At 35.1% G+C, this 26,430-nt stretch overlaps 1 protein-coding gene across 1 annotated transcript; it reads left to right on the top strand.

The window, feature by feature from the left end:
• The first annotated feature begins 1,511 nt into the window (after positions 1-1,511).
• On the top strand, positions 1,512-25,802 carry SERINC1 (serine incorporator 1). Its single transcript, XM_004469072.4, has 10 exons — positions 1,512-2,016; positions 13,324-13,485; positions 17,375-17,544; positions 18,627-18,706; positions 18,949-19,086; positions 20,763-20,932; positions 21,042-21,132; positions 22,506-22,650; positions 22,781-23,011; positions 24,178-25,802. Exons 1-10 carry the CDS (start codon positions 1,978-1,980, stop codon positions 24,311-24,313), a joined length of 1,362 nt encoding a protein of 453 aa, XP_004469129.2. The 5' UTR covers positions 1,512-1,977; the 3' UTR covers positions 24,314-25,802.
• The last annotated feature ends 628 nt before the right edge of the window (positions 25,803-26,430 follow it).

Raw genomic sequence — 26,430 nt, 5'->3', positions numbered from 1 at the left:
AAAAGAAAAGGAAGACTGTACTGATTGTCTACCATATGCTATGCAGAGTGATATCATTTATAAGGGCATGCCACATCATTTAATCCTCACCCCCCTATAAGGTACATATACTACTGATGAGGACACTGAGATTCTAAAGTCAAATACCTTGCTAAAGACATTTTCATAACTCACACTGGAGCAGAGTTTTATCTCAGAACCTGGAGAGTAAGGGAAGTTGGGGAGATGACATTGACATTCTAAGTAAGAAGGTAAAATTAAGTCAGTAGATTCTCCCTACCTGATAATTCTTCCAGTGTTAACATTTTTTGTTCAGTATTAAGTTCTCTTGTCGTTGTACATTGCTCTTTGGTTATCTTCCTTAATCCCACATCTCAACTATAACATCAATGTAAACTACTTAAAATTTTGCATCTCATTAACTCCTGGTCTTCAAGGTTGTATTTTCAAGGCCTGAGGGATAGCATTTCAGAGATTTTAAATTCAACATCCTCAAACCCACTACTTTTCAAAATTTCTTTTATTTTGCCTTTGGAAGACTTCAACTTATTATTGTTGCTAATACTTGAGATGCTGTTGACACAACATTAAATTTTAAAGTGAACAACTCAGTGGCATTTAGTTCACAATGTTGTGTAACCACCATCTCTATCTAGTTTCAAAACATTTCATCATCCCAAAAGGAAATGCCCCCTATACCCATTAAGCAGTTGCTCCTCACTTTCTCCTTCCTCAGCACCTAGCAACCACCAATCTGTAATGTGTCTATGGAAACACCTATTTTGGATATTTCATATAAATGGAGTCACATGACATGTGACCTTTTGTCTGACCTTTTTCACTCAGCATGTTTTTCACATTCACCAATAATGTAGCACCCATCAGTTGCTTTTTATGGCTGAATAATATTCACCAATAATGTAGCACCCATCAGTTGCTTTTTATGGCTGAATAATATTTCATTGTATGTTCATTCCTAAACCCATTATATTTATCCAATCCAATTCCTTCTCTTTTACTCCCTATCAGTTAATGGTTTTTGTCTTCCCAGTTGCCTAGATGTTAAGCACCTTTACCCATCCAACTTTTGTAGATTTTACAGGGCACTTCTTGGTATTAATGTCAATGATATTGTATTCAGGAGCAGCTCATTATAAAAATAAGAACTTCTACGTGAACATAATCCTCGCAGATGTCCACTATCACTTAATAAGGGTTCCAAATGTCTCTACAGATGAGAACATTTAATAAAATCCACGTTTGAGTTCTTGTAATTAGCATGATTTCTTACCTACTTTAAAATTTTGACTGTGCAAACTTCTTGCAACATCTTAACAGGAAGAGAAATTAAAATATACGTCATTATCAAACACAAGTGACCCAGAGAAATAAAAGCACCCACATGACTAGAAATTTTACTAATAAAACTGGTCCCGTCAGCGGGCTGTAGGAATAAGCTGCAAATATAAGTTGAAAAATAAATATATGGAAAAGATGGGGGGAGGGGAGAAGAGGGGGTACAATGGGAATTAAGTGGAGTAGATGGGTTGGATGAACTTCAGGAAAAAGAAAGCAATAAGAGAGGAGGTTCCTCTGGTGGCGTTGGGCAAAATGCCAACCCCCAACTCCGCTCTACTGACGCCCCAATTCAAGCACATAGTATGAGTTTTGCTCTGATCGTTTACTTAGTTTGGCAAACCGAAGCCAGTCCTACAGCAGCCGGACGCTCTGGACCAGGCTGTCTCCTTTCCCCCTGGAGCAACCCCGCTCCGCCGTCCCGAGCGCGCAAAAGCAACCTCAGCGACGGACTGTCGCCCACCAGGCCGGCTCCCAGGCCTCGAAGGAAGTGACGTGCGACTGAGGGGCGGGGCAGGCTCTGCGCCGGAAGTGGCTTGCGGATGGTAAATAAGCCTCGCAAGGCAAGAAAGGCGCCGTCTCCATCTTGTTGGGGCCTCCTGCTCCTGCGACGTCTGGAAGATGGGGAGTGTCCTGGGACTCTGTTCCGTGGCGAGCTGGGTAAGTTACCTTCTTGCGACCAACGGGGATTCGGCGTGAAAGGAGAAAGAGAAAGGGCGCGAGCCGGGCAGGGTGAGGCCCGGCGCGAGCGTTGTAGCCCCACCCAATGGGAAGTGCCTTCTGTTCCCCTTTTTTCCCCCATCTCCCCTGGCCACTCCGACGCCGTTTCGGGGCTCTCGGTCTTGCGGAGAACTGGCTAGGGTGGTGATCAGGTGCAGTGGGTTTGGTAAGACTCCGATGCAAGAGGTGAAGAAGAGACCCGGAGCATCCTTCCTTCATCCCTCCTTCGTAAGAGGTGCTTATTATTCTTCCAAGGCCCCTTTTTGTTTTCTCTTGTGTGTGCCTCGGCCATTTCTACAAAGATCTTCGGCTCAGTTCTTTCTGTGGTACCCCATATCTTCTCGTCACCTCTTCCCTGCGGCCTCAGACTGCAGCACTGTCATCCCTGGAGGCATGTCGGACTCTTTGTTCTGTCGCGCAGACTAATTAAAGTGCTAGCAGTTTTCGTTTATTCGCTATGTGGGACAGCCTGGCAGTAACACTGATGTATTGGTTTTGAAGTAAATAGTCCTAGGTCTGCAGCTAGATCCCTTAAAGATATAAAGGAATTTTACTGTACTGCTCAATAATTAATGTTCCTGGTCAGTTCAGTGATATCGAATATACTGTCTTTCGAAAGAGAGCATGCATGTATAATTTGAAATTTCATGCTAAATTAGGCAGATGTTGCATTTTTATTATATACCATGTTGTATCAGTGGGACCATTTTCATCATAGTGGCATGATTTCTTATTCTGGGTGACACAAGTAAGCTTCAGTTTAATTTGTAGGGGGATACCATCCCTTCTCCAAAAAAAAATAGGAAAAACATCGGCCTTATAGAATAAAAGTATTTTAAAATTTTGAGTTAAGTAATCTGTGATTTCTAAATTCTACATCTAACAATTGAGTTTTTGATTGCCCAAATAATGATTAACTGGCATATTTATTTTACTTGTCCCACCTCTTTTAAAAAGGTTTTGATGTGACTTGCACAATAAATGTTAAATTCTAATAAGATAGTAAGTGCATGTTGTTCTTCCCAACCCCAGGCTTAGTTATATTGTACTCTTGCCCCTGGCGATGGAAACCTGCCATCTTTTATATAAAAATAATAGAGCGCTTGCTTGAATAGAATAAATAGTCAAATAGGTTTTTCTGTTGACTGTTGTGTCAAAGGAGACATTTAGTGTTAGCAGATATAAAACTATTGCAAAATAATAAATGATTGTCATTAGATTGTGTTTATTTTTTTTTCCTGGAATATGTATAATTTAAATTTTACTGTCATATTTTGTCCACTTATGAAGTTGACATATAATTCGCAGAGTTTTAAGAGGAGGTATAAACATTTTTCATTTTGTTGTCAGTATCCAGATTAGTGATAAGCAACCTTTTTTACCTCAGGGACAATTATAGTAAAATAAAAAATGTTTTAAGGATTTTTAAAAATATGCATATTGTGTTTTAAAGCAAAACAAAGGTAGCTTAAATGAACTTAAAATGGGGGAAATTATAGTCTTAATACTATTCTTACAACTTTGATCACCATCTGTATTGACTAGAAATATGTCAGTGATAAAATTGTTACTGCTTATTAGACAATGTTTAAATATCAGATATACTGGAAAGGTAGCAAGTAGGAGGCAACTTTTTTTTATCTTCCAATAATTAGATCGCTGGCAGAAAGAGAAGCAAGGAGGCCCAAGATGCTCATCACTGCTCTAGGTCATTGTGTCCAATTTAGGAATTGATTTATTTTTTTTTTAGATTTATTTTTTGTTTATTTCTTTCCCTTCCCCCCTTACACACACACACACCACCACCACCACCACCACCACTCTTCCCCCTTGTGGCACTGGGAATCTGTCTCTTTTTGTTGTGTCATCTTGCTGCCTCAGCTGTCCATGTGTGCAGCACCACTCCTGGGTAGGCTGTGCTTTTTTTGTGCAGGTCACACTCCTTGCTTGCCACAGCACTGCACATGGGCCAGCTCATGACATGGGCCAGGAGGCCCTAGGTTTGAACCCTTGACTTCCTGTATGGTAGGTGGACGCTCTATCAGTTGAGCCACATCTGCTTCCCTAGGAATTGATTTTATACATGCAATTTGGGTCATCTTTCCCCCTTTTTTTCCTTTTGCTCTGTCTCTTTTTCCCCTGAATTTTTCAGTGTCAATGCAAGTGAATAACAATATGAAAGAAAATAAGCCTTTTGATAGACAAATCCATATCTTCAATATTCTGGGTTTTTTTCTTTTTTCAAAAATCAGCTTTATTGAAGTATAATTTACTTATCCCCCTACCAATTTTACATGTACAATTCAGTGAGATTTTACAAAGGTCTACTGTCAAATAACCACCACTTGAATCATGGTAGAGTATATTTCTGTAATCTACCATTAGGTCTTGGAGTATTCATCCGTCCTCCTTCACTAAGCGCTGTCCATGTACTTTAGAGGTTCTTGCCATTAGAGAATGTAGCAGTACTCCCCGGGATGGGAATTCAATATTCCATAAGTTATTGTGTGGGTTCACTATCCACCAAGACAACAGCCCATGACCACTTGAACACATTCATTTTCCATAGAGACATGTTCTAGGTCCACCCCTCCCACACATCCCCCCACCACTGACACCCTGCACTGGTATTCTTCCCCTGCCACAGTTGCAACCCTTCTGTAACTAGAGCATCTCCCAAAACAAAGCCAAAAAATAATGAAAAAATTTTAAAATAAATAATTGTTTTTTTGCTTTGTTCCTTTTGTCACCATAAAATCCGTTCTCTTTTATGTGTATTGACAATTTCTTCTCTGTTCCTCCAGTGTCTTTTTTTTTTTCCCTTTATTTTCCAAGAAGCCTTAGGTTACAGAAAAGTCACGTGACATATGAGATGATTTACCCCACCCAACACACACGTGAACAAATATTGAAACATTGCTATTAATCATGGTCAGTAGTTTACATTATAGTTTACATTTTGCAATTTTGCACTGTACACTTTTATAGATTCAGACAAAATGTATAATGGTCTATATCCATCAATACAAGATAATGTGGAACAATTCCAGTGCTCCCAGAATGCCCTTTGCTCCACCCATTCTTCCCTTCCCCTCCCCTGGAAGCTATGGCAACCACTGAGCTTCAGTTTTTAAAGAATAAGGTTCATAGCTACATGCATTAGTATTGAGGGCTGAACATATACTGGCCTGTTTTCTTTTATTAGGCACTGCCTATGTACTTCTGACATTCTTGCCCCTTTCTTTGAGAATATGGCAGGACTCTCCAGGATGGGAGTTTAGTATTTTCTTGTTTATTGTGGGTCTCCACCTACTGAGATGACAGCCTTTGACAAGATGAATACATTCATATTCCATAGAAGGATGTCCCTGGTACACCCTTTCTCACATATCCCCCCACCACCAATGCCCTGCACCAGTGACCTTCCCCTGCTATATTTGCCGAGAGAACATTCCCACCATTGTAGTTTCAACTACAGACCTACAAATCCCCAGAGTTTACTGTTCCTTCCTCCAGCCCTCCCCCCAGTTTCTGGGACAGTCTAACCCAACCCCCTCACTGTGTTCACTCTCACATTCCAGCACCATCGAACCCAGTCACATCACTGTACAACCATTTCCCTCATCCACTGCCAAACCACTCCCTTCCACCTTATCGTGGGTTTTGCCTACATTGGGCATGGGCTCATCACAACTCTACTCCCTTTCTATCTCCCAATTACCTATCTTGGAGGCTTTGTGAGTCTGCTCAGTATGCTTATGTCATATCAGTGATCATGCAATATTTGTCCTTTAGTGACAGGCTTACTTAACATAAGGTCTTCAAGATTCATCCATGTTGCATGTTCCAATACTTCATTCCTTCTTACAGCTGAGTAATCTATTGTATGTATATACCACATTTTGCTTATCCATTCATCTGTTGATGGACACTTGGGTTGCTTCCAACCTTTGGCAATAGTGAATAATGGTGCTATGGACATTGGTGTGCATATATCTTTTCATGTCCCTGCTTTCAATTCTGGGTATATACCCAGCAGTGGGATTGCTGGATCATATGGCAGTTCTGTAGTTAGCTTCTGAGGAACTGACAAATCATCCTCCACAATGATTATACCATTCTACGTTCTCACCAGCAGTGGATGAGGGTTCCCTCTTTTATATCCTTAACAAGCAGTATTCTCATTTACTTTAAGAGAATTTGGCAAATTTATTCAAATTTTTCAAAAATGGCACTTCATTTAAAAATTGTTAGATCAGTTAAGCCAGAATTTTTTAAAAATTTAAGAAAACATTTTTCATTTGCTTAAGTTTCTGCCCGCTTTATCTAATTTTTAAAAATTTTGTTTTAAATTATAAATACTTGTAGAAAACTTCTGATATATGAAAGAATATGAAAGAAAGCATAGGTTACATTATTATGAATTAAGATGTGTACATTGTTTTTATAGGCATGCTATTGCACATTTAATAAACTACAGTCTTATTGTAAACATAACTTTTCTATGCACTGCAAAACCAAAAAATTCATGTGACTTGCTTTATTGCGATATTTGCTTTATTGCAATAGTCTGAAACTGAACCCACAGTATCTCTCCAAGGTTTACCTATAGTATACATATTACTTCAGGATTTTGCAGCCTTTTCCCCATTGTGCTCTATCTTACTTACATCAGCCTGATGTCACTCCTCCACCACACCCCACACATATACAAGTAACTTATTTCTTCTGCATGAATATCTGAAGATTTTTTATTTATCTTTGAAATTAAGTAACTTAACCAGGATATGCCTGAGCTTAAATCTTAATCACTTTCTTTTGAGCTACATATTTAGTTCTTTATCTTGTATCTTTGAATGCTCTTTTGTTTTATTTAGAGTGTTCCCTATTTTAAGGACACCAGTTACCGTTTTAATTGTCTTTGTTTTCCTTCCATGTTATTTTTTTCTTCTGTATTCTTTTTTGACTTTTAAAATTAAGGTATGAGTTACATACAGCAAAATTCCTGGCTCCCCTTGTATACCTTAAAATTTTGCCTTTTCCAGAATGTCATAAAAATGGAGTCATTTAGGTTTTGAGTCTGGCTTCTTTTTCTTAGGGTAATTCATTAGAGAGATACATCTATGTTGTTTTGTCTATTAGTAGTTTGTTTCTTTTTATTGTTGTATTCCAGAGCTTGTTTATCCATTTACTAGCTGAGACATTTCCATGTTTTGATGATTACAAGTAAAACCACTATTAGCATACACATATAGGTTTTTGTATGACTGAGTTTGTATTTCACTTGGGTAAATATCTAGGAGTGGAATTGCTGGGTCATATGGTAAGTGTATGTTTAACTTCATAAGAAGCTGACAGTGTTTTCCAAAGTATCTGTACCATTTTGCATTCTCATCAGCAGAGTAAAAGTTCTGGTTACCCAGTATTCTCATCACTGCTTTGGTATGGTCAGTGTATTTGATTTGATTTTAGCCATTGTAATATGTGTGCACTGATATCTCATTGTGGATTTAATTTGCACTTGTCTAATAACTACTCACTGAGCGTTTTCCATGTATATATTTGCCATCTATATATCTTCTTGGGCAAAATGTATGTTCTCAAATATTTTGGCTATTTTTTAATTGTTTGTTTTATTTTAATTGTTTAATTGTTTGTTTTATTAAGAATTCCTTGAAGAGTCTAGATACAAATGTTTTACCATGATTTGCAAATATTTTCTTTAAATTTGTGGCTTGTCTTTTCATACTTTTAGAACAGTATCTTTTGAAGAGCATTCATTTTGATGAGGCCCAGTTAATCAATTTTTCTTTTTTGGAGGTTGTGCTTTACATATTATATCTAAGAAACCTCAACTTCATTTCACATATGGTTTGATTATAGCTCTAGGTTCAGCTTTTACAAATATGTATGGATATCTAGTTATTTTAGCACCATTTGTTTAAAAAGATTGTACTTTCTATATTGATTTATTTTGGGTCCTTTGTCAAATCATTTGAACTTATTCGTGTAAGTCTATTTCTGAACTCTATTCTGTTCCTTTTATCTGTATGCCTGTTATTTGCCTGTATCACTGTTTTGCTTATTGTAACTTTAGAAATCAGGTATTATGAGTCTTATAATTTCTTTCTTCTTTCTCCTTTTCTTTCTTTTTTTCCGCTCTTCTTTTCCTTTTCTTTCTTTTCCTGTGTCTTTCCATATAATTTGTAGAAGCAACTGCTTTATTTCTCTAAAACTTCTGCCAGACCGGTGATTGCAGTTTGGTTGAATCTGTTAAGCAGTTTGGGGAGAATTGACATCTTAACAATATCCTCTCCATGGTCATGCCCAATACATTTTGCCATTTATTTAGAACTTTCATTTCTTTCATCAGTGTTTTATAGTTTTCATTGTTGGATATCTTGTACCCTCTGACCTTACTCAACACGCTTGTTAGTTCTAGTAGCATTTTGTAGATCTTTGAGATTTTCTGTTTAGACAATTATGTCACATATGTATAGAGACAGTTTTATTTCTTCCTTTCCAATTTGTCTTCCCTCTCTCCCTCATTGTATTGCCTAGGACATCCAACATGATGTTGGATGAGTGAGAGCAGATACCCTTGTTTTATTTGGAATTGTAGGGGGAAAGCATTCAGACTTTTGTTGTTAAACATGAATACCAGCTGTGGATTTTTTTTATAGATGCGCTTTATTAATTTGAGTATGTTCTTTTCCTTGTTTGCTGAGAGTATTTATCATGAAATGATATTGAATTTTATCCAGTTGTTTTTTTCTGTACCTATTGAGAAGAATGATGATCATAATGGTTTTTCTTCTTTAGTCTACTGATAAGGTGAATTTAATTGATTTTCAGTATCAGACTAGCCTTGCTTTCCTGAATTAAATCCCACTTGGTCATATACTTGGTTATATATTGTATATATTATTGGTGTCAACTTGCTAAAATTCTATTAAGAATTTTTATGTCTCTGTTCATGAGAGATACGGTCTTAACATTTATCTGAATGAGTTTGGTTTTATGCTGGCATCATGCAAAGAAGACTTGGGAAGTGGTCCTGCCTCTTCAGATTTTGGAAGAGTTTTTATAGAATTGGTATTATTGTTCCTAGTGTAGAATTTATAAGTCAAGCCACTTGGGCCTCAGAAGGTTTTTAACTACAAATTCAAGTCCTTTACTAGTTTGGGTCTTTCATGACATTTGTCCATTTTATCTAAGTTTTTAATATAGTGACAGAAAGTTATCCATAATTGGCTCTTTTATTTCTTTTATGTCTGTAGGATGTGTAGTGATTCCATCTAATTACTGATGTTGGTGGTTTGTATCCTTTTTCTCACTCTCTCTCTCTCTTTTTTTTCCTGATCATTCTGGCTAGAGGTTTCTTCACTGTGATGATCTTCCAAAAGAACAAGCTTTTGGTTTCACTGATTTTCCTCTTTCATTTTTCTGTTTTCTATGTAATCGATTTCTCCTCTGTATTGTTTTCCTTATTCTGCCTATTTGGGGTTTAATTTTTTCTTTTAATAATTCTTAGGTGGAAGTTTAGATCATTGATTTGAAACTTTTATTTTTTTTCTGATGTAGCCCTTCAGTGTTTTTAATTGTCTTACTTCATTTTTTAAAAATTTGGTTATTATCCTTGCTTCATCTTTGGAAAGGTTTTAGGTCACAGAAGGATCACACCTGTGGCAGGGGAGGAACATTGGTGCAGGTTGTTGATGGGGGGTTATACTGGAGGGAGATCATCTGGGGCATGCCTCTAAATATTATGAATTTCCCTTTAATCTCTGCTTTTTTATAGCTTTATTCCACAATTTTGATGTGTTATATTTTTATTTTTATTGCATTCAAATTCTAATTTCCTTTTTTATATCATTGATTGATCTGTGGGATTGGTCTGTGGGTTACTGAGTTTCCAGATATCTTTCTGTTATTGACATCTAATTTTATCCTGTTGTGGTCAGAAAATACACTTTGTATGACACTAATCATTTTCTGTTTATTGAGAAATGTTTTATGACCTAGAATATAGTCTGTTTTGGTGCGTGTTTCATTTGTTCTTGAAATAATCTATACACTGCTCTTATTAGATGGAGTGTTCCCTAAATGCCAGTTTGGTTGATAGTTTTGTTCAAATATTCTACAGCTTTACTGATTCTTTGTTCTTTTTCAATTTAATGAGAAAGGGTTATTGAAATCAAGCATAAATGCGGATTTGTTTGTATCCTTAAAGTTGTATTTACTTTTGCCTCATGTATTTTGAAGTTTTATTATTAGGTGCATAAATATTTAGGATTGTTATGTCCCTTGTAAATTGACCTTTTTTCTTTATGAAATGACTCTCTTCATCTCTGGCAAGATTCTTTGTTCTGAAATCTGCTTTATCTTATAGTACCATAATATGGTATATATTTTTTCATCCTTTTACTTTTAACCTATTTGTGTCTTTGTGTTTAACTGGGTTTCTTGTGGGAAAGATATAGTTGGATCTTTTTCTTGTCCAAAGTGATCATTTCTGCCTTTAATGGAGGTGTTCAAACCATTTACATTTAATGTGATCATTGATAATATTTAGGTTTAAATCTAACATCTTTTATTTGTTTTCTGTTTGTCTTATCTGTTCTTCATTCTCCTTTCCCTACTTTTTTTTTTTTTTTTTTTTGCCTTATTTTGGATTAATTGGTCATTTTTAAGGTTCTGTTTTATCTCCTTTGGCTTAGTAGCAGTACCTCTTTGGTTTTGTTGTTTGTTTTTCGTTGTGTTTTTTTATGGGCTCCTTTAGTGTTTACAGCATCCATCTTTATTAATCACAGTGTACCTTCACGTGTCATCATACCATTTTGTTTATAATTTAAAAGCTTTAACAATATTTAGTTGAATTTCCTCTCCCAGCTTCTGTGCAGTGACAATAGTTGTCATACAGTTTACTTTACTTTTGTTTGAAAACCCCACAATATGCTGGTGTTATTTTTGCCTTAAAAGTTATGTTTTAAAGTAATTTTATTAAGTAAGAAAAATATATTTACCATTCCTGTTTACCAATTCTTCATTCCTTTGTATGGTAGATCCAGACTTCCTTCTGGTATAATTTTCTTCTTCCAGCTTTTCTAATGATTTAGCCTACTAAGTCTGGATTCCTTTGTTTTCTGTGTCTGTAAAGTCAATATTTTTCCTTCATTTTTGAAAGATGTTTGTGTAGATTTCTAATATTGACACTTTTTTATTTCTTTCTATACTGATTTTTGGCTTGTACTGTTTCTGACTAAAAGTCAGCTGTCTTCTGTATGTAATGCATCTTTTTTACTCTTGGCTTTTACGATTTTCCCATTTATCCTTGTTTTTAAGCAATACAGTTATGACTTGACCTGGTGTACATTTTGTCATATTTATTTTATTAGGGCTTCATTGAGTTTCTTGAATCTATGAGTTCATAGTTTTCATCAAATTTGGGGAAATTGTGGATTGTTTCCTCAAAAGGATCCTCCTTTCCCTTCTTTACTGCAGGGACTCCATCTCACTTATATTAGGCTTTTTTAAAAAGGTGTCCCACAACACACTGATTTTCCACTTTTTCCCCCCTCAGTCTTTTTATCTCTCTCTCATTTTGGATTATTTCTGTTGCTGTCGTCTAGTACATTCATTAAAACTTATGAAACTTATGAAAGTTTTTCCACTCTGGCTAGTGGGAATACCAGATTTTCCCAGTATTGATTAATTTATTCAAATATCTGCTGATTCAAGTTGAACTCTGCATATTTGCAGAACTGTGTATAGTTTTCTCCTCTCTAGGATTGTGCCCTATGAACTCCAGCTGTTTCCATCTCCCCAAACATTCCACTCCATCTCTTCAATTCATAGAGATTGCCAGGCTCTTGAAATACCTTCTCTGTATTGGAAATTCTCTGAGGAGAAAGATGGGTCAGTCATAGAGCTTATATTTTTCGTCTCTCTCTCAGAGGTCATTGCCATGTATTACCTGCCATTCATTGCTGAAAAACCATTGTTTCATATATATTTTCCTTTGTTTTTCGTTGTTTAAGGCAGGAGGTTAAGTTTGGTCATGTAGTCCATCTTGGTCTGAATTTATGGTAATTATTTCAAGCCTTTTTCTGTCAATTTTATTTTTAGTCTTGTCTGCTTTGTTCCTTACTAATTTATTAATTAGTTCTTTAGGTTTGTTCTTCTTCTCAATTCTTTCTTTAGTCCTATAATCCCATTTTCTATCTTGTTTTGTTCTTTTATCATTTCATTTTTTATCTTTTTTATTTTCTTTTTATTTTCCTTTAGCACAAATAAAGCACTTGTGGGGCATATCCTCAGGTTTTATTTCAGACTAGACTGGATTTTTCAAATATCTTCTCCTTTTTTCCCCATACTTTTTGAGGGGTTGTGTTATTTTTTGCTAGAGTATGTTTGCATAGTTGCTGTGACATTTATTAATATTATGGTTTAATAAAGGCCATGCAGGTCTGTCTCTACCTTATATTGGTTGCTATGGTTTATCTTTTTTTCCATTAATATGCCCTTCCCACAGAATCTGAGACTCTTTTCCCCTAGAGCTGTAGTTCTAAGGTGGACTATCCTAGCCTGTTGAAGAAATGGAAGAGCTCAGCTCAAGTTATGTGCATTCCTCCTGAGAAGAATATTGTAATATCCCTGTACCAGTGTTCACCAGAGAGAGACCCTGTTCCCCTGGAGTATACTACTAGTTTATGTGAAACTCCTTTGGAAAAAGTCAGCACCAGTGTTCAGCTATTCTTGTACTAGTTTCCACTATTACTACCACCCCATTAGAAAAGGGAAGAGATAAGAATAACAATTCACTTCTTTTTTTCTTTGTGGGTATTTGAGAATTCTCAAGTTTTTGTGGGACTCAACTGTATGCTGGGGGCTGATGGGTATAGGCTGGATTTGGTCTTAGCGATGCTATTCATGAATATTTTTATTTCTTTTCTAAATTTCTTTTGCTGCAGGTGATTTCTTTTGCTTTTGTTGTTTTAACTAAGTTTATTCATTTCAGTTGATATAGAGGGAAATGGCTTCTTTGTTTGAATTTGCTCCATCTTTACCCACACGTTACTAGGTTTTATAGTTTGGAGATAATGCATGTAAAAACCAAATACCTTTTGTCCCCTGGTATTTACTTTAACTTAAGTCTTTTTTTTTCTTTTCTGAACAGGTAGAATGTAAATTCTCATTGTATTATATCATAAACTCTACTGATTTCAATACTATTTTTTTTCTCAGATACCATGTTTGTGTGGCAGTGCCCCATGTTTGCTATGCCGATGTTGTCCTAGTGGAAACAACTCCACTGTAACTAGATTGATCTATGCACTTTTCTTGCTTGTTGGTGTTTGTGTAGCTTGTGTAATGTTGATACCAGGAATGGAAGAACAACTGAATAAGGTTAGTCTTTTTTCTTATTTATTGATGAGCTGAAGCTGTAGGATATATATGCATAAATCTGATTTTTGTATTTTGGAAATAGAATATGTGTACATGGCATATATATAGAGTTAAGAGCATATGTGATCACAATTTTAGCCATTCACAGTCTTTTAGTGAAAGCAGACAAAAACGGTAAGGCAGCTTGTTTCGTTTTGTGGTGGGAATACAGAAAATACTCTGTTTAGTACAAGGAAATAAACAGTTTTACCTGGGAAAATGTCAGAACATCAGTGGGCCTCTTGAAGAAAGGGTCAATCTAAGAATGAGTAGGACTTTTAAATGCATAGATTAAGTAATAAGGACAGGGAGTGGTGCAGCACAGTGGTTGAACGCCTGCTTCACATGTAGGAGGTCCTGAGTTCAGCCCCAGTACCTCCTAAAAAAAAAAGGACACACAATGGGATAAAGCTGGAAAGTTAGGAATGGATCAGATTGTGGAGGGTCTTAAATGTCTTGCTTGAGGATTTTCTTTAGATACTTGGGAGCTATCAGAGCATTTTTGTTTATTTATTAGAGCTTTTTGAACATAATATCTGTGCTTTAGGAAGAATAATCTGGTAATAAAGACTGGAAGTCAAGGAGATAAGTGTGGGGGCTATTGCAGTGGCATAAGCAAAGAGTATAGAGGGCCTGAAGTAGACCTTCTGGACATAGAGCTGTTTGTGCCTTGCATTTATAAATGTTGACAGTGATGGAATCATAAATATTAACCATGTTCTGATCCTAGACAACTGAGAGGAAAGTGTTGCTGTTAATCCAGAAAGAAAATTAAGAAAGGTGGTATTTTGTTTATGGGGTTTATATTTTTTCAGGGAGTTGGGGGAGTGAAAGGAGAAGGGGTTTGTAATTGACCTGGAAGTACTGTATCGCATACATGTATGAGTGTTCAAGGGGAAGTAGAAAATGTAGGTGTATAACTCAAGAAATAAGAGAGATTTTGTTTTGAGGATTGTATACATGAAAATTTGAAGGTTGAAACAATGGGGGAATGTATGCTGAAGGGACCATTCAGGGTAAGCAGAGCTAGAACTTTGACAAAATCTCTTACTTAAGGAGTTGGTAGAAAGAGGTAAACCTCTGAAGGAACAATGAGAAAAGGAGAATCAAGAAAATGTATTGTTGGACAGGCTTTAGGTGAAGAGAGTGTTAAGAATGACAGGACACGGGCGGCAGACTTGGCCTACTGGTTAGGGCATCCGTCTACCACATGGGAGGTCCGCAGTTCAAACCCCGGGCCTCCTTGACCCGTGTGGAGCTGGCTCATCCGCAGTGCTGATGCGCTCAAGGAGTGCCCTGCCATGCAGGGGTGTCCCCGCGCAGGGGTGCCCCACACGCAGGGAGTGCACCCCATAAGGAGAGCCACCCAGTGTGAAAGAAAGTGCAGCCTGCCCAGGAATGGTGCCACACATACGGAGAGCTGACACAACAAGATGACACAACAAAACGAAACACAGATTCCCGTGCCGCTGACGACAACAGAAATGGACAAAGAAGACACAGCAAATAGATACAGAACAGACAACTGGGGTGGGGGGAAGGGGAGAGAAAGAAAGAAAGAAAGAAATCTTTAAAAAAAAAAAAAAAAGAATGACAGGACAGTATCAGTGTTAGTGACCTGGATTCTTCAGAGTTCTGGAGATGAAGGAGTGGAGGAAGAAGGAAGGACAGGGAAGAGAGGAATTCACGTGGCCACGAAGTGTATCCAAAGGCTCTAAACTGCTAATATGAGGAGTTTTGTACTGAAGATAGTAGCTTTAGAGGGAAACTGGCTTAAGGAAAGGATTTTAGAGGAAGAAAAATATGAAAGCTAATCTGTGAGCAAGAGAAGTTGATCAGGAGAAAAAGTTTTAGAAATTAGCTTTCCTTCAAGAAAAGATAAATGATAATACAGAGAATGCGAGGATGTAAGAGCATATTTATGTCAGTCACATAATCTCAGTCTTAATAAAATAGAAAGTATAGTCATCTGCTTGGGGTTGGCTTCAGGGTAGGGAATAATGGTAAAAGTTGGGGGAGTGAGATTATGATGATGTCAAAGCAGTTAAAATGATTCTTGACATATAGTAGATATTCAATGAGTACTAGTTACCAAAAGCAAAAGACATACCAAGAGGTGTTATCGTGGTTTTGTCATGGATTCAGTTAACCATAGTTACGAATGCTGTTATTGGTAGACATTAGTTCTTATCATCATATATTTATATGCTCTGCTTTCTGAAGTCATCACAGAATTGCATTCCCTGTTATTGGAGACATGTCATTTCCTCTATAAAGACACATTCAAATCTTAGTCTGAGTTTCTGTAGGTGTGACCTGATTTGTAAATAGGATCTTTAAAGATGTTATTATTCATTACAGTGTGGACTCACTCACGAACAGGATCTACAAAGGGATCCTATGAGGTCAAAGTGAATCAGGGTGGGCCTTCATCCATGGAGCTGGAGTCCTTATGAGGCAGAGGGAATTCAGACACAATAGAAGCCAGAGTCAGCAGAAATCAGAGGATCAGGCAAAGGGAGAGAGATCATGTGACGGCGGATTGCTGGAATGCTACAGAGTCCAAGAGAAAGCAAGCCCAGGCAGTACCTTTCTAGCCTCTCCAAAACTGTGAGAGAGTAAATTCCTGTTCAAGCCAATCAGTTGTGTGCTATTTGTCATAGCAGTCTTGGCAAATTTACACCTGGCCTACTTGTGACTAGTTCTGGCCAGTGACTTGTGGCCAGTGAATTGTGAGTGAAATCATACACATCAACCTTTACTTGCTTGTCTTTCTGTCACAACTGGGGCATCATTTGAGATGGTGGCTTCTCTACCAGCCTGGATTCTGGAGTGACTACTCAGGATGAGTGATATATATGTAGGATGATCAAGAAGTATATACCTTGTCTGTTTTAATCCTCTTTTAAGACTTGGGGGTTGTTTGTTACTGAACCAGCTTAAACTGATAGATATAGATGGTTGGATTAGTTTAATGCTAGAAATTGGAAAAATGGTATGATGCAGGCATATAAAGGAATGGAATAATTAAGGATGCTAATAACAAGTGAGTATGTGTATGTAAATACTGCTGTGGATTTTGACTGGTTGTTAGGTAGGATTTAAGTGAGACTTATAGACTAGTAAAAGGACTTAAGACCTACATTAGCCTAAATATAAGTTATTGGTTTTTAAAAAGCAAATTAGTTGTATTTTAGCATAACTTTAACATTGCCTTGAGGAAATAATTCATTCTAGTATGTGTAAAGAGTATATGTAGTTCTGACCACTACTGACAATTACTTCATTTAAAAATATTTTTTTTTGCACTCTGATTTCAGTGTGACTCTCTAAGATGATCACCAGGATTTTCAAGATTCTAAGTTAAAAAATAAAACCACCATCACTTAATTATGTCATCAAGCCAAAACTAGTCATTATCAAAAATAGACTTTAAGAATAAGGGACCAAAAATTGAAAACGGATTTAAGTAGCATTGGCTTTGAAAAACTATTGTGTTGTTTACTGCTTAGATACAGACTTAGTTATCTCTCTGATTCTTTAAACTTTTATTGATTTTTTTTCTCTTATATATGCAATTCAGGACATCACAGAAGAGTGCAAGTTTTAAAGTCTGCAAGCTTAATAAAATAACCATCCAGTTTAGGGTTAGCATTCATTGGTAGTTTATTATTTACTGACATTATCTTTTTGTTGCTTTAGCTGATTAAAATTTAGCAGACTTACCTTGATTACGTATTTATTGTATTAAAGCAAACTTCATTTTCTAAACTTTTATTTAAACTGATTACACTCAAGTTTTCATTTTACTTACTGGTGAAAAACTTAGATCACAAACTTGATTTTCTAGATTCCTGGATTTTGTGAGAATGAGAAAGGTGTTGTCCCGTGTAATATTCTGGTTGGCTATAAAGCTGTGTACCGTCTGTGCTTTGGCCTGGCTATGTTCTATCTTCTTCTCTCTTTACTAATGATCAAAGTAAAGAGCAGCAGTGATCCTAGAGCCGCAGTACATAATGGGTAAGTTTTTTTAAAAACTTCAGTAGAAAAGTCTGAGTAGCCTGTTGGCAGTAATTTTGAGTCTATCTAAAAAAAAAAAAAAAAACAGTGAAGTAAGCTTAACACAATTTGTAGAATTTTTTTGACTATATGTGAATGACAGGGTAACAAAATATTCTTGCCCTACTAGAGCATGTTGGACTTGGAAAACATAAATAATAGCTTTGTGTCATTTATTGACATGATCTCTGATTTATAATGTTTTCTTTATGCTAAAAAGAGGATTTCTGACATCTTTAACTATTAATGGGTAACTATTCCTCATTGTAGCTTTTGATGGATAGACTAAGCTCAGTTCCCAGACCTACAGTACTACAAAATGAAAAACTTTATTCCTAAACAGGGTGACTGATTTTCTAAATGGTTGGACTGGATAACCTATAAAGAAATTTCATGCTTCATTTTATCGTAACAGTCTCCCTTAATTTAGAGCACTACTTCTGGTATTGGCACTTTGAATGTTATCTCTGAGTTTTGTTTTTATTTTCCCCCATTTAAAAAAAAAAAAACATCCTGGAGCTGAGGTAGCTCAGTGATGAAGCACTTATCTACTACCCTGTGTAACCAATGACAGAAAGACTGAGAAAGTAGAATATAAATATTAATCAAAAAAATGTTTTAACAGGTTGACTTTATTTTGTTTATTTTGTCCCTTTTGTCATTGGTTGATTTAGCTTTATGATTTTTAATTATTATTTAGATTATTTTCAATAGAGGTATTTATTTTGTGTCTTTTTAAGTATTTGTGCAATGTGCCTTATACTTTTTTATAACACTTTCACATATCCTATTATGTAAAATAAACTTGTGAAATAAAACTATTTTAACATTAATGAATTGGTATTAAATATTTCTTCTTAAAATTGTCTTAAAAGCAGGTGGTATAAATCTTTTCTTTCCATTTTCCAAATGGATATCCTCAAAAAGAATAGAACAATCATATAAAGTGTAGCTATTATTTAGGATGCTCTTAAAAGGATTTCATAAGTGAAATTGTTGAATGAATGTTTATTAGCAAAAAATTGTGTTTCTTTTTGTTTTAGATTCTGGTTCTTTAAATTTGCTGCAGCAATTGCAATTGTTGTTGGGGCATTCTTCATTCCAGAAGGAACTTTTACAACTGGTAAGAAATCTTTTTCCTTTTTTCTTTTTATAATTGTGTGATATTGGTGTCTTATAAGGAATCTGAAATAATGACTTCTAGGAATTATAACTATGCTTGTTTTGTTTTTTATTTTCTCCTGGTTGGCAAAATCAAGATGTATATATAAAATGTTATGTTCCCTTTTGTGTACTGTGATTGTGATAAGGAAACAATAAAAATTGAATCAGCTGCTCACTTGTATGTATACTTTTTTCTTTCAGTATGGTTTTATGTAGGCATGGCAGGTGCCTTTTGCTTCATCCTCATACAGTTAGTCTTACTTATTGATTTTGCCCATTCATGGAATGAATCATGGGTTGAAAAAATGGAAGAAGGAAACTCTAGGTGTTGGTATGCAGGTAAGCTCTTGTTTCACAACATTTTCAATATAGTTGAACTTTGAAAGTGGGAGCAGATACGTGGACTATAGAGAAATCACAATTTTTATGTTCTAATTTCCTGTGAAGATGATTTTAGTATAAAAATTTATGAGTGATGTCATATCACATAATATCATCAGTTTTATTTGTTGAGGAATCTTTTGGCAAGCCAATTATGAACATACACAAGAACCAGGAGAGACTCAAAAAGAACCTTGATTAGCTAAAGTAGATGTTCCAAAGCCTATAGCTGAAAATGGGCATTTTATAATTTTTTTCATTGCACATTTATTTTATGTTAAATATGTTTTTTACAGCCTAGTTTTCTAGCCTACAGTAAATTAAAATACTAAAGGGAAGAAAGGGCTATTAGAAATTCGTAAACATACAATGGTCTAATTCATCAGTGATAGTAAAGAGAAAAACTAAAAAAGCAAATCTAGAACATTTATGTAAGTGCAGAGGATGCCTTTACATGTATCAGTAGCAGAAGGGGATTCTGTAGTAATGTAATTAATGTTTACTTAAAACAAAGATCTCAAATCCTGTGGTTAAGTAGCAGAGATCAAAAAAACCCAGATGTTAACAGGGTCCAAAAAAGTAACAAAAATGAGGTAAGCAGACCTCATTGGGAAGTTACTAGGGACTGTAATTAATTTGAGAGCATGAATGTCCCATCTAAAAGGCATAACTGTGGTTCGCCTCCTTCTGATAGATTCCTTGAGGAAATGTGAACACAGTGTTAATCTGTCCTAATGTATTTTTTTTTAAAGATCCTACTAATGTGTATTTTTCTGAGGTTCTAACATATCTCCTGGCCTAATGTATCTCACATAAATCTAGCTGGTGATGGTGTTAACTATAGTGGTTAAATTGAAGAGTTTGGTGCTCAAAGAAATAACCTTTAACTGTTTGGAAAATTCACTTACATTCTTAAATGTAAGATCTAATGCAGGGATTGCTGTCTATTTTGTTCCCTGCTCTGCCCCAAGGCTTGGAACATTGTAGATGTTCAATAAATATTTGTTGGATGGATCCCCAGTCAGTGAGGCAAATCCAGATTAATACATATATATTGAGCACTTATTAGAACAAAGATTAAAATGTATTGTAAATGTTAAAATTAACATAGATGAAACTTAGATTATTATACTAATTAGTAATGCCTTACTCTTGTTTAATATGCTTCTTTAAAAAGATTTTTGTATTTAAAATAGGGAAAAAGCATTCTTGTTTTGTGGGCTTAAGAATTTACAGGGAAACTAAAACTTTTATGTTTCTTAATGCCCTGTTTAACTGAATAATTATGGTTCTTTTAAAACCTTAAGGAATATTCCCCTTCTAGTTATTTTTCTTTAATTTTAATACAATGGCTTATGTACATGAAAGTGTTTTGTAAACTCTAGAATAAAGATATTACTACTCATAAAAATCGTTTAAGTATGTTAACTGATTTCTTGTCCTTGATAATATATCTAATAGTGAGCTATGTGTAAAGACTATCAAATACTTCAGTTATAAATTTCAGAATTAATTTTCTTCCTTACATTTGTAGCCTACAGAATGCAGACAATGGTGGTTGCTTAAAAACATTTTAAAATGAAGTGATTATTTATGGTACAATCTAATTATTATCCAATTATATTTTTTCACAGCCTTGTTGTCAGCTACAACTCTGAATTATCTGCTGTCTTTAGTTGCTATAGTCCTGTTCTTTGTCTACTACACTCATCCAGACAGCTGTTCAGAAAATAAGGCCTTCATCAGTGTGAATATGCTCCTGTGCATTGGTGCTTCTGTAATGTCTATACTGCCCAAAATCCAGGTATGCACTTTACATCTTTAGTTCTTTTGAAGCCTCTGCATTTCTGAGTTTTCATAAATCTTGAATGACATGAGAATATTTTATCTGTGCTCCTTAATTCTCTTTGTAGGAATCACAACCAAGATCTGGTCTGTTACAGTCTTCAGTGATTACAGTCTACACGATGTATTTGACATGGTCTGCTATGACCAATGAACCAGGTATATTTTGTTTGTCTCAGTTTACTTCTTTTCTGTGAGTCCTGTATTTTTTCTTTATTTTGAAAATGTCATATTGTGAGATGAAGTTGTTTAAAAATTAATAAGCTCCTAGAAGAATAAAGAGTATGGAAATAACACCATTTTCATCTTTAATGTATTGCTCTTTTTTTCATTTAGTTTCTTCCTTTCCTAACAAAATTATAAGGTCTTAAGAAATATATCTAATTGGCAATAATGCATAAGATAGGTATATATAAGAAGAAAAAGCTGTTCAAATACATACAAAATTGTGAAGTATAAAATATTTTCACATTGTTATTCTTTTTATCTGTGACTGCCTTGCAATTGAATATAATTTGGCTGTGTAATGAATTTCTTTATACAATTACATTGTATTCCATGGAAATAGAAATCAATATATGCTCTTTGAAAGGAAACAGATTAGTGAGAAATTAATTATTTCTTTTAGGAAGGGAAGAAAACCTTTCCTTTTCCAAAAAAATAATATGATAAAATAAGTTATCTGAATCTTGAATTTACAAAATCTATAGTGCTTTATCACTAGTTGGAGTAAGGTAGGATTTTTAAAAAAATATTTATGGTTGAGAAAACTTCCGTACTGTTTTTTTCCAGGTAAGTAGTTAATTAGTTGTAATTTGCTTTAGAGTTCAGTCTTATATGATTGGCTTTCAGAATTTTTTCATAAATAATTGACATATCTGGCTTCATGGGAGGAAAAACAGTATTTTGGGAACACTTCAGTGAGTACTTTACCAACCCTACTTTAACTCTTTCTTACACAAGAGTAAAGGAAACTGAAAAAACATTAGGTCACTATGCCTCACTTAGTCAGTTCAACAATGTATTCCTAGGATTCTAAAAACTGTAGTATGCGTAAGCTATCTTTTTTTAACAATGTCCCCTTACAAATTGAAGCCTTTGGAAAGTCAATATTGTAACTTTAGAATATATAGTAGAAAAGCTCGTGGATTGTATTTTAGAAAGTCTGGATGTTGTTCCTACCTCACCTAGAATTTTACTTACTTTAGAAAGATGTCATCTGAATTTCACCTATTTTCTTATCTATAAGGAGATTATAATACCTGTCTTGATTACTGCACAAGGTTGAAAATGAAGTGATTTAATTTTTCCAAGCCCTTGTAGAAATCAAAAGATCTCATTGTTACAAAATATCTTCAGGTATTTTGTTGTTGTTGTTGTTGTTGTTGCATTATATTAGGTTCTTTTCCAGCAAAACCTTTTGAATTTGCAAGGGTATTATAGCATTTTAGAAAATTCCAGGTATGCCCTCAAAAAAAAAAAGTATTTTTTACATTATTCTACCATTTTAATTTGACCTTAATTCATCACAGAAACTAACTGCAACCCAAGTCTGCTGAGCATAATTGGCTACAATACAACAAACACTGTCCCAAAGGAAGGGCAGTCTGTCCAGTGGTGGCATGCTCAAGGAATTATAGGACTAATCCTCTTTTTATTGTGTGTGTTTTATTCAAGGTAAGAAAAACTATATGTATATATTTATTTTTATTTTTTTCCTAACAAGAGTTAGGAAACTAAAGAATTTCTTAATTGTTTAAGAAAATGCCTTTTTTCCTTCTCTTTTCCTCAACTCTGTCTCATGAAGCATCCGTACTTCAAACAATAGTCAGGTTAATAAACTGACTCTAACAAGTGATGAATCAACATTAATAGAAGATGGTGGAGCCCGAAGTGATGGATCACTGGAGGATGGAGATGACGTTCACCGAGCTGTAGATAATGAAAGGGATGGTGTCACTTACAGTTATTCCTTCTTCCACTTCATGCTTTTCCTGGCTTCACTTTATATCATGATGACCCTTACCAACTGGTACAGGTACTTATATCTCATGAAAACTTTGGATGGGGAATTCTGATGGCTTTTCATGACACCATTGTAAACCTATGTGGTATGAAGTACTTTTTATCCTCCAATGTTCATTTATTCATTTAAAAATGAATAGTAAGATCAGTATGAGAAATGCAGATTTTACTTCCTGCCTTAGCAATAAATACAGAAACATTGAAATAGTTAAAAATCATGAGTTTAAAAAATAAAATTTTATGAAACCAAGATATTTCTTACAGGAATGCTTTTGTATTACTTCTAAGCTAATTTATAAATTTTTTTTCTGTTAAGAGGTAGGCAGCAATTTATAGTGTTTATTTTGGAAAAATTCTGATTGTGTCCAAATGATTACTGAAAGATTTAGCCTAAGACTGAAAGTAATCTCTTGAGCAGAACTATTTTGAATTGCTTTTAATTCATAATCCCCAATTTTTAAGAAATCTTTCAACAGTAGCAAAAGATGTAGAGAAAACATTATTCTCTGCCTCATTTCTCTGAGAGCCCTCTTTAGTGATATTTTTTATTTAAAAGAATGTTTTTAAATCTCCACACTGCAGCATATCTAGCTATCAAGAGTCAAAATAGTTCTCAATAACAATAAGCTGTAGTTGTCAAGTAATAGAGATTTTAAGACTTTAGACGAAAAAGATTTTTGCTGTTTTATTAACACAGAAATCAGCTACTCTTGGGATGTATTTTCTTCCCTGTCTTTTAAATCTGAGAAGGCAGTGGAAAGGGGGAGAAGAAGGGAATTACATACACTTTGAATAGCAGGTTATGTTCTTTAAAACAGAATAGGGTTGGTAAGACCTTTATGTAATACTAACATATCCAGAGATCACATTTCATTTTCCTGTCATATAATGAACAACTACTGAGCCAGAAGTAATATAAAGAGCCTCTGAGTATTATGTAAAAGAGCTGCTTGAAAGGCCTGTGTACTTTACTCTTTAAAAGAAAATGACTAATTTTCACCTTCATAGTAGCCATTAAAGCAGTATGGAAAGCAAGGCGTAAATTAGAAGCAGCAACTATGTATCTGCTATCATAACTTGTATATAAAGAACACTTCTGACAAATGGAGCTTAATAGCTTGGTGACTGATGATCTACTCCCACTCCCACTCCCTTCATTTTGTTCTCTTTAAATTTTAGGTATGAGCCTTCTCGTGAGATGAAAAGTCAGTGGACTGCTGTCTGGGTGAAGATCTCTTCCAGCTGGATTGGCATCGTGCTCTATGTTTGGACACTGGTGGCACCACTTGTTCTTACAAATCGTGATTTTGACTGAATGGGGCTTCTGGCATGAAAGTCTCACTTGGATCATTGCATATTTGAAATTAACAGTATTCCAAACTTTTGTAAAGTTTGTGTGTGTGTGTATGCTTCCCACATAACTCTGCCTCTGCTGGTCTGGCATGAATTAGAGTTGACCACTGACATTTTATTCAGTATTTTCTTGCATATCCCATTGATAAGTGTGTTAGACTTAATTAGAAGGGGTGAGTTTTATGAATATAGTGGTGACTTAGGAAAGTTGAGCACTGTTAGGTTTATCCCCTGCTCTGTTCTAATGAAATAGAGTGAAAGCAAAACTATGTGCTTGGCATTTTGAATTTAAAACTATGTTAGAACTTAAGCTACTTTAGGAAGTATAAAAGGAAAGTTATGATTACTTTTTGAAATCTTTGATGTTTTCATTTACAAGACATTGCAGAGAACTTGGCTAATCTAAAATTACATGAAACAAGTTGCTTCAATACCACTTGTCTAAAGAACCTTATCTTTACCCCTTCATGTAAAGATAAGGGTAGGGAGTGTTCCCTGGACAATGAGTATAGGTTGTAGATGGTGACTGAGGTACAGAGCCTTCATAGAAAGTAAAATTTATGGCAGAAAGTCAGGAAGAAAGTTACACTGAAATCTTCTCCTGGTAGGATAACTGTATTTCGTGCCTATGAAGTGAACTTTGTTTGGATCATGATAAATACATGCACAAGTATGAATTTAATGGAGATGTTAGGAATTCTGAAGGATTTAGACAAAGGTTTTGAAAAAAATAATCATAGGTTAGAAGGAAGTTGTTTTAAAATCCTTTAAAGGTTAATTTTGAAAAACAGGTGGTAAACTTTTGACAGGGCAAAAAGAAAGTGCAAAAACTAGGCTTCATTGGTATTAAATGAAATGTAGGGCCAGTGTTCTCATTTTAAACTGAAGAAATTGAAGCACAGACTACAATCAATTATACAGCTAATTAGTGACAAAGCTAGGAAATTCCAAGTCTGCCAAAAATAGCATTCTTTCTGGCATTCAAAAATAGTTTCTATTCAAAATATATGTATAATAGATTTTATACCTCATTAGTGGTGGATAATTGATGTGATTTGGGCTGCTGGTTTCCAGCATGCCCTCTACCTGTAATCTGAAGCCAGAAGAGTGATGGAATGCTGTAGAATAAGCAGTACACTGTGTAGTTGAAAAGATGTTTAAAATGCTTTTGTATTTGCTGCCCTGTGATAAAAAATATATAGGTTTATTATAATCTGTCAACCTGAAAATCAAGCACTATGACAATTAATGTAGAAATGCTAATACTTGGTATATGTCATTTGTGTCTTAATGAAGCTTTTAAAATATTCATTTGCTTTTTAAAATATTTATTAATGTATATGGAATATAACAATTCAACTTAATTCCTCAGCCTTATTCTGTGTGTTAGTATTGTATTCCAAGATTTTGAATGGCTATGTGCTATCTCTAAATAAATGAATTCAGAGAAACCGTGTAGTGCATTAATTCTCAACCACTCAAATTTAGGTGACTGAAATACTAAGACTTTCTTCCTGTGTAAAACGGAACCTGGTACTAGAAGGATAACCATCCATTTTCTGTTCTGAAAATTGAATTGTTTTGAAGGTGATCTTTATTCCTTTGATCATCTGTAAGTAACTGCTGAGGATGGATCCCAAATGTTATAAGAGCAGTGTTCTCCTAAAGAGCCTTCAGTAGATGGACCAATTTAGTTTGGAGAGTATTTTTCATCCATTCAGTAGATACTGTACACCTATTGTGTCCTCCAGGCATCTTTGTAGTTGCCAACTGATGCTTTTCTTCTTTTTCTGACACTTAAGGTAGTATTAAACTTTTTCTTACTAAAAAAAACAAAACAAAGTTATGTAATTCTACTGATAAAGTATTCCACCCCATGGAAGAATCACCAAGTCTTAGTTCATTTTATTCAATAATTCATTTTAAGTGGTCTGAGCTTCATAAAAATGGAAGTTCTACGACTACATTTGTTTGCTTCAAAGTAAGGGGGAAATGAGTACAAACAAATGTTTATGTATAAGCAGCAATTCAAGGATATTAATGCTGGTGGCAATTGCAGAAGATAGGGATATGGTTATA

Source organism: Dasypus novemcinctus, chromosome 11 (genome assembly GCF_030445035.2).
Source record: "Dasypus novemcinctus isolate mDasNov1 chromosome 11, mDasNov1.1.hap2, whole genome shotgun sequence".
In the NCBI taxonomy this organism is placed as follows: Eukaryota; Metazoa; Chordata; class Mammalia; order Cingulata; family Dasypodidae; genus Dasypus; species Dasypus novemcinctus.
Note: the sequence above shows the minus strand (reverse complement) of the source record. Positions and strands in the feature narration are given on the sequence as shown.